General features: G+C 44.7%; 1 protein-coding gene across 2 annotated transcripts in view; it reads left to right on the forward strand.

Annotated features, from left to right (window-relative positions):
• Positions 1–9,565, forward strand: part of EPS8 (epidermal growth factor receptor pathway substrate 8) — a 71,696-nt gene extending 62,131 nt beyond the window's left edge. For both annotated transcript variants that reach the window (XM_054167821.1, XM_009902793.2), the window contains 3 exons: positions 2,502–2,682; positions 4,133–4,262; positions 8,849–9,565. In XM_054167821.1, coding sequence (XP_054023796.1) covers positions 2,502–2,682; positions 4,133–4,262; positions 8,849–8,962 — 425 coding nt within the window. In that variant the 3' untranslated portion in view covers positions 8,963–9,565. The remainder of the gene's footprint in view (positions 1–2,501; positions 2,683–4,132; positions 4,263–8,848) is intronic.

Below are 9,565 nucleotides of genomic sequence, written 5' to 3' on the forward strand. Positions count from 1 at the left end.
ATTTTTCATTTTCCCATTTTTTTCCAAATAATTTTTTCCAAATCAACTTTTTTCCTAATTAACTTTTCCAAATTAAGTTTTCCACATTTCTATTTTTCCAATTTTTTCCAAATTAATTGTTCCAATTTTTTGTGAATTTTTTTTCACATTAATTTTTCCAAATTTTTGCCAAATTTCCACATTAAAGTCTTCTTTTCCTCCCCACATTAAAGTCTTCTTTTCCTCCCCACATTATTTTTCCCCTACATTAAATTTTTTCCACATTTTTCCCCCTACATTAAATTCTTTTCCCCCCATTCAATTCTTCCCCCCCATTCAATTCTTTCCCCCCCATTCTTTTCCCCCATTCATTTCTTTTCCCCCCATTCAATTCTTTCCCCCCATTCAATTCTTTCCCCCCATTCAATTCTTTCCCCCCATTCAATTCTTCCCCCCCATTCAATTCTTTCCCCCCCATTCAATTCTTTCCTCCCCATTCAATTCTTTCCCCCCCATTCAATTCTTTCCCCCCCCATTCTTTTCCCCCATTCTTTTCCCCCATTCTTTTCCCCCATTCTTTTCCCCCCATTCAATTCTTTCCCCCCCATTCTTCCCCCCCCATTCTTTTCCCCCATTCATTTCTTTTCCCCCCTATTCAATTCTTTTCCCCCCATTAAATTATTTTCCCATTCAATTCTTTCCCCCCCATTCAATTCTTTTCCCCCCCATTCAATTCTTTTCCCCCCCATTCAATTCTTTTCCCGCCCATTCAATTCTTTCCCCCCCATTCAATTCTTTCCCCCCCATTCAATTCTTTCCCCCCCATTCAATTCTTTCCCCCCCATTCAATTCTTTCCCCCCCCATTCTTTTCCCCCATTCAATTCTTTCCCCCCCATTCAATTCTTTTCCCCCCCATTCAATTCTTTCCCCCCCATTCAATTCTTCCCCCCCCATTCAATTCTTTCCCCCCCATTCAATTCTTTCCCCCCCTATTCAATTCTTTCCCCCCCATTCTCTTCCCCCATTCTTTTCCCCCCATTCAATTCTTTCCCTCCCATTCTTCCCCCCCCATTCTTTTCCCCCATTCTTTTCCCCCATTCATTTCTTTTCCCCCCTATTCAATTCTTTTCCCCCCATTAAATTCTTTTCCCATTCAATTCTTTCCCCCCCATTAATTTCTTTCCCCCAAATTTCTTTCCCCCCGACATTAAATTCTTCCCCCCACATTAAATTCTTCCCCCCCACATTAAATTCTTCCCCCCCACATTAAATTCTTCCCCCCCACATTAAATTCTTTCCCCCCCATTAATTTCTTTCCCCCCATTAATTTCTTTCCCCCCCATTAATTTCTTCCCCCCATTAATTTCTTTCCCCCCACATTAATTTCTTCCCCCCCCATTAAATTCTCCTCCCCCCCATTAAATTCTTCTCCCCCCCCTTAAATTCTTCTCCCCCCCTTAAATTCTTCTTCCCCCCCCTGAAATTCTTCTTCCCCCCCCTTACATTCTTCCCCACACATTAAATTCTCTTCCCCTCCCACCCATTCAATTCTTCCCCCCCCCCCCCCCCCATTAAATTTTTAAATTAAATTCTATTAAATTAAATTAAATTCTCTTTTTAATGCAAATTGTGACAGTGTTTCACCCAAGCAGTCACTTGAGGCTTGGAGTCAATTCAGATTTCTTAGAACCCCTTCGAAAGTGTAATTGCCATTACCAGCTCAGTGGATGTAAGGGGATAAGGAACAAGTGTTGCACCTGAGGGCAGTGGAACCCTCGAACAGGCTGCCCAGGGAGGTTGGTAGGGGCCCCATCCCTGGAGATATTCAAGGTGTGGCTCAAGAGGGCTCTGGGCAACCTGATCTAGCTGAGGATGTCCCTGCTGACTGCAGAGGGGGATGGACTGGATCACCTTTGGAGGTCCCTTCCAACCCAGACTGTTCTATGTGTCAGCAGCAGTGACCTTTTTTTGCCTCTGCTGTTTAAATGTTTCGCCTTCAGCTAAAAACTGCTTGTGGGAAGTGCTGCCTTTCCAGACTGTGAACAATGCTCTCTTCTTCATCTTTTTTGGTTTTGCTTTAAAAAGCATTTGTCATTTTATTTGAAGAAACACAGATGATGACAATTAAGTTACCTCTTGTCCCCATTTTCTTCTACAGACTGAGGTACCCCTTTGTGCAGCAGCAAGCTCATTCCCTCTTTTCAGGGTCTCAGTTAAATTGTGGGGGGTGTTTTGGGGGGGGGGGGGTTGGGGTGTTTTTATTTTGGTGCTTTTTTGGTATGGGTTGGTTGGTTTGGCTTTGGGTATTTTGTGGGTTTTTTTCCTAGCCTTTGTTTTGTCTTGTAAGGGGAGGAGTGAAATCTTCCCTGGGGAAAAAGGAGGCTATGAATTCAGTCAGATTTAGTGAATGAATCTTTAAAGCAAAAAAGCAGTTTAAGGTCTTAAAGTGGAGCATAAGAAATCTCCTGGCTTTGATAGAGCAACCTTGAGACTGACTCATGGGACACCTCTCTCTCTCCAGGCAGGAAATCACAGATGGAGGAGGTGCAGGATGAACTTGTTCACCGGCTCACCATCGGCCGGAGCGCGGCCCAGAGGAAGTTCCATGTGCCACGACCAAACATCCCGGTAGTGAACATCACCTACGACTCTTCACCTGAGGATGTCAAAGCCTGGTTGCAGTCCAAAGGATTCAACCCTGTGTAAGTTTTGAGGGCACATGTTAAGAAACATCTTAAAATTATTTTCACAGAATCATTCAGCTTGGAGAAGACCCTCAGGGTCACCAAGTCCAACCCAGAACCCTACTCTGCAAGGGTCACCCCTGAAACATAGCCCCAAGCACCACATCCAAAGCACCTTTAAACACATCCAGGGTTGGAGACTCCACCACCTCCCTGGGCAGCAGATTCCAATGCCAGACCACTCTTGCTGGAAAAAAAATTCTTCCTAATGTCCAGTCTAAACCTATCCTGGTGTAGCTTGAGGCCATTCCCTCTTGTTCCATTGCCAATTACCTGTGAGAAGAGACCAGCACCAACCTCTCCACACTGTCCTTTCAGGTAGTTGTATACAGCAATGAGGTCTCCCCTCAGCCTCCTCTTTTTCACACTAACTATCCCTAGCTCCTTCAGTCACTCTTCATAAGATTTATTCTCCAGGCCCCTCACAGCTTCCTTGCCCTCCTCTGCCCTGGCTCCAGCACCTCCCCATCTCTGTTGGATTGAGGTGCCCAAAACCGAACACAATACTCAAGGTGTTGCCTCACCAGAGCTGAGTGCAAGGGGACAATCACCTCCCTACTCCTGCTGGACACAGCATTGCTGATCCCAGCCAGGATGCCATTGGCTTGCTTAGCCACCTAGGGCAACTGCTGGCTCATATTTAGCTGCTTGCCAATTAGAACCCCCAGGTCCCTTTCTGCTTGACAGCTTTCCAGCCACACTGCCCCAAGCCTGTCAGTAATTAGGCTGTGGTCTGCCCACTTGATAAAATCAAGCAGTCTTCTGAAAATCAAGACACATCAGATGCATCCTTGGAAAAAAAACTCTTTGTTTTTACACATCTGCATGTAAATATTTATGTTCACATGTGTATGTACAGTGTATAGCTCCATAATATATTGTGAGGGACTTTTTAGGCTGTCAGCTAGTGATAGAACTAGGGGAAATGGAGCAAAACTAGAAGTGGATAGATTCAGACTGGATATTGGGAAGAGGTTCTTCCCCATGAGGGTGGTGAGACACTGACACAGATTGCCCAGGGAGGTGGTAGAAGCCTCATCCCTGGAAGTTTTTAAGGCCAGGCTGGATGTGGCTCTGAGCAACCTGATGTAGTGTGGGGTGTCTCTGCCCATGGCAGCGGGGCTGGAACTGGATGATCCTTGAGGTCCCTTCCAACCCTGACGATTCTGTGATGTATCAATGTGGTCATGGATCTCTAGAGTTATATTTAGGAAAAAGAAATTATATTTATTAGACTCCACCAAAAGGTATTTGTTATAACAGATAATGAATTGGCTTCAAGAATTCTGCTGCATTAAGTTTTGTCTTCATTTAGTCGCCCTGAGGCAAGGTGGGATGAAGCCAACCTACTTCTCTCCCTTGACTGGTGTGTTTTTGCTTATTTCCTCTTCCTTTGGTGTGATTTCAGGACTGTCAACAGCCTTGGTGTGCTGACAGGGGCTCAGCTTTTCTCCCTCAACAAAGAGGAACTGAGGACTGTTTGCCCAGAAGGATCTAGAGTCTACAGCCAAATCACAGTACAGAAATCTGCCTTGGAGGTATGTATGACCCACCCTCCTCACCTAATGCTGGGCTGCTACTTTTCAACCCAGGGAAGTAATCAGCACTTTTCTGTGAGGCAGTTGGGGTTTCTTCAGTTCCCATCACCACGATAAACACTACTTGGGCCTGAATTATTTGGTATTAGTGCATTGAAAGAGCACCCATCAGAACTGGAGGTGAGATCCATCCCCACTTCTAAAGGGGTCCACGTTCTAAAGCATTAGAGTAAGTGCATGGTGGTACTCAAGTTTAAGACATTGTGTGCTGCAACAAGACAAAATGAGCCAAAAAGGGTTTTGGTGAAAATAATGAGGAGGAGTAATATGTCCTTTCTCTTCCTTCTACCAGATAGTTGGAGAAACTCCTAGTACTTTTGGTGGTGAGGAGCTAGTCTTGCTTTATCTTGGTAGACATTTGATCCATCACAAATGACAAAGCAAGCTCACTGTGGAATCTTGAGGCCTCTCAGGTCAAATGCTGGGGTATCTCTATTGAGGGGTTCTTAAGTGGGGGGGAAACACATTTGACACTGTGCTAGCAGAATTATTGAGCTGAGGCTAAAAGTATTCATTGATCCCTGGCAGCTTGCTGCCATTACAGTAGTGTTGTTCCTTGAGCACTTTAAAAGCTCGTATACAGAGCAGTGCTTGGGAGAATGCTTACCAATTTCAAGCCAGGAGAACTGCAGGTGCATCTGCTGCTTTCATGAAAAGCTTTTCTGTGGCAATTGAGGAAATGGACTCAATGCTGTCTAGAGGTGAGACAAATCCAAAGTTACAGTCTTCACATCCTGTTTAAAAAGAAACTCTTGAAGTTTAAAAGGTGTTTCTGTCCCTTGTGAAGCTGGAACTGTCTTGCTTAAACGATTTAAAGCTCTGACACATTATTTACACGTTATTTTAAAGACAAAACATGCAAAAGCATATTTTACCATTTACCTGATCAGCTTGGATCACAGAGCTTTGCTAGCACTGTTAAAAGTTGCTTCATTCCCTTCTTTTTAAGCCCTGTTTTCATGTGACAGGAAAGGAGAAATACTTCACATTTATTCTTAGGACTATGTCACCCCAGTCCAGAGCACTCTGTCGTTTCCTAGTGAAGGTGCATGTGTATTCTTGAACTTCTCTGGAATGCCAACCACCTTATTTCAGTTTTCTAAGGCTTCTGTGTACTGAGGTGGGAGTGCCTTTGAGGTGGAGCTGAACTGAAATGCAGAGATGTATTGGATTTGTAGAAGTCAGTCCTTTCTTCCCCCCCTGCCCCCCCATGCTATTAATCTGCTTGTGTCAGTTAGGCCTTGCTCTGTAGGAAACTGAGCAGTCAAAGCTTGTCTAATGAACATTCTCCAAGTGCTACTAAAGAGGTACTAAGAGTTTAACAGGTTCTGAAGTGTAATTGTAAATTTCTGCATCAGTTATTTGAGGTTTAACTGCTGTTTTTAACTGATGTAGCTGGGCTGGAAGTCCAGATAGAGAGCAGTGACAAGTGGTGTCCCTCAGGAGCCTGTGCTGGTTAATATTTTTATCAGTGCTATAGACATTGGGATCAAGGGCCCATTAGCAAGTTTGCAGGTGACACCAAGCTGAGTGGTGTTGTCAATACATCAGAGGGACAGGATGGCATCCAGAGGGACCTGGACAGGCTGGAGAGGTGGCCCAGCTGAACCTCATGAGGTTCAGCAAGAGCAAGTGCAGGGTTCTGCACCTGAGTGGGAACAAGTTGCATCCTCCTTTCAGTCCCTATAATATTTCAAGTCACAGGGTTTAGGAAAGCTGTCCTTGTTTAAGAGAAGCTATAGACAGATTTGCCTTTTCATTGCAAAGCAGCAATATTAATAGGCTTCATGATTAGGAGTGTTTACATGTCCACTTCCTTAACTTCTGAGCATTTCAAGTTCTGATGTTGACAAGTGCTACAGAAGATAATCACAGTATCACAGTATCACAGTAACTAAGGTTGGAAGAGACCCCAAGGATCATCAAGTCCAACCTGTTCCAACAGACCTCACAACTAGATCATGGCACCAAGTGCCACGTCCAATCTCCCCTTGAACACCTCCAGGGACGGCAACTCCACCACCTCCCTGGGCAGCCCATTCCAATGATGAATGATTCGCTCAGTGAAGAACTTTTTCCTCACCTCGAGTCTAAACCTCCCCTGGCACAACTTGAGACTGTGCAGAGATGCAATACCCTGAATGCCTTCTTTGTCACTTCCAGAAGGGAACATGTCAGCTCCACAGCCTCGTTGTTTTCCTGCTCCATCCATGGGAAGCACAGGCATGCACACATCACTTTAAAACTGAAAATGGTATCAAATTGCTTGGAGAAGGCCCTCTTGTAGTTTAGAGACTAGCAAGTGTGTTTATATACTCTCATTAATTCCTCAGTCCAGAGCTGTTTTCAGCTCAAACCACAACAGTCCTTTACTCTCTTGACACCTCAGTGAAAGGAACAGCCCCAGCCACAGAAGTGGGACTGAAAATGGAGTTTACTGATACCTCATGATCTGGTTAGAGTCCAAGCTGGGTAAATCACAAAGGCTAAGGTCTAGCAGCCTGCTCCTAAAGCTGTATGCCTGAGAACAGCCCTAGGCTACTTAGCTGTGCTGTACCTGCCTCGGAGTGGGGTGTTCCTGTTGTGCTATGCCACGTGATGCACTGCACTTGCTTTAGTTGAGCAGTGTTTCGAGATCATCAGTCATGTTCTTACTGATGTTATCAGGAAGGTAAATTGTTTCAGCCTCAGCTGCTCAGTCATTTTCAGGAAACTCTTCCTACATGACCTCTGATAAAGCACGTTGTGGGCTGGCTGCTGAGCATTTTTATGCATGACTTCAGTAAGGAGTGACTGCTGTACTTGCTTTAGATCTGAAACCAAGTGGGCAAGGACAAAACTGATTTAAGACAAAACTGCCCTCTCACCTTCAGAGAGTCAGTTCTAAGCCCCCTGCTTTGCCTTTCCCCTCTGGGAGAAGAAAACAATGGTAATTTACCTAGGAGAAGCATCCCAGCCTCCCTCCTTGTGGACACCTAGCCTGTCTGCCAGGTAATGGCACCAGATAATGCACTGCAGGGTACAGATAATACACTGCAGGGTATAGAATGGAATAAATCTAAATTAAATTCTAGGCAATGGGATAGGTGTTCAGAGTTCAGAAGCATTTGAAGGATCTTCCCCTTAACAGTCCTGACATTTCCTTTACACATGTCACAAACAGTTTCTGCTTCCTCATTCTGGCAGCTAGTTTTGAAGCGTGGAAGGTGGCACGGTAGCCAAATAACACAGTAGCAGAGCTGGCTCTTTCTTTACAACCCTCTAGTTTAATTCCAAGTCATGCACACTTGGGAAAGTTCTGCTCTGGTGGATGTGTGTCCTGGCCTTGCTACCACTTCATTTACCTTGTCAAAGCAATCTGTTTGCAGCTAGCTTTGCACCCCAAGAGGTGAAGTAAAGCCTTGTCCTCACCAAACCTCCCCATTGCTCATACAGCAATGATTCAGTTCTTACTGCTGTGCTCTGAGTTTGACACCTGTGTCTCTGAAGAGCAAATGCATGGTGGTGTACTGAGCAATGTGAGACGCTAAGATTGACTCTTAGGCCATGGCTGTGCAAATCCATAAATACTGTGTTTGAATAAATTTCAAGTCACCAAGGATTTTATGAGCTTTAATTTCTGAATATGATTTGCCCTGATTTTCAAGCACTCAAGGGTGGAATTCTAACAAACTTGCTGAGCTTTAACCCTGCTTTTACTGAAGCCATAGTTTATAAATATTTCACACTCTCAGGGGCTTGCATGAGAATTAAAAATGCTCAGCAGTGCTGACACTTCTAACAGTCTGCAGGTTATTATCTGGTCCATACTGAAGGATAGAATAGAATAGAATTAACCAGCTTGGAAGAGACCTTTGAGATCATCGAGTCCAACCTATCATCCAACACCATCTAACCAACTAAACCATGGCACCAAGTGCCTCATCCAGGCTCTTCCTAAACACCTCCAGGGATGGTGACTCCACCACCTCCCTGGGCAGCACATTCCAATGGCCAGTCTCTCTTTCTGGGAAGAACTTCTTCCTAACAACCAGCCTAAACCTCCCCTGGCACAGCTTGAGACTGTGTCCTCTTGTTCTGGTGCTGGTTGCCTGGGAGAAGAGACCAGCCCCCACCTGGCTACAACCTCCCTTCAGGTAGTTGTAGAGAGCAATAAGGTCTCCCCTGAGCCTCCTCTTCTCCAGGCTAAGCAACCCCAGCTCCCTCAGCCTCTTCTCACAGGGCTGTGCTCCAAACCCCTCCCCAGCTTTGTTGCCCTTCCCTGGACACCTTCCAGCAACTCAACATCTTTCCTAAACTGAGGGGCCCAGAACTGGACACAGCACTCCAGCTGTGGCCTAACCAGTGCTGAGTACAGTGTAAATACTTTCCTATTACAAATGTTGTTTAACCAGATTTCTTTTTAGCTCCGGAACTACAAGGTGAATGGAATTTGTTCAAACATCTCTCTTAATAAAACACCCTCAGAGGAAGTTCATCAGCTGTCAGAACCACAAGTAAACTCTTTCTTTTTCATTTGTTTATAGGCTAACAGTGGTAGCTCAGAACTGCAAGAAATTATGAGACGGCGACAAGAAAAAATCAGTGCAGCTGCCACAGATTCAGGTGTGGAGTCCTTTGATGAAGGAAGCAGCCACTAAATGTCTCCTTTTTTCTTCAATGCCATTCTCCATAGCATTATACCATCCAGCTTTCTGTTAGGAAGCAGTGAAGGTCAATGCCTTACTCTCTTGTAACCGCTAACTAGCCACCATAAAGCAAATTTACAGTAGTCTCCACAGAATTAGCTGCTGCTGGCTCCTGTTCATTAAAATGAATAGATGAGAAATTCAAGGGAGGTTTCTGACAGGTGGAAATATAAGCTCATGATTCATTAACAACCAAAGATGAGTCTTGGCTTCATGGAATTAACATGGCAGATAAACTGGAGTGTGTCTGTCTTTGTGATTCATCCAAGGGAAGCTGAGCCAGCAATAAAAAAAAAGGCATCTGAAGCTTTCAGTAAGTGCTAAGAATCCCATCCCTTGCTGTAGTGTGCAATTAGGTCTTTTTGACTCAGTCTTTCTTGTCATGCATTTGGCTGCAGGACTTGCTTAAGTTGTTGATGCCAGCAATCAGAGAGGAAACGTTTAGAGACTGAAAAGCAGCCCAATGTAGGCTGAATCTTTCTTGCATCACTCCCAAGATGTTCTATTACTAATGATGCTGTCCATAGCAAAATAATACTCTCTCCTTTGATTCTA

The sequence above is a fragment of the Dryobates pubescens genome, chromosome 15 (assembly GCF_014839835.1).
Source record: "Dryobates pubescens isolate bDryPub1 chromosome 15, bDryPub1.pri, whole genome shotgun sequence".
NCBI lineage: Eukaryota > Metazoa > Chordata > Aves > Piciformes > Picidae > Dryobates > Dryobates pubescens.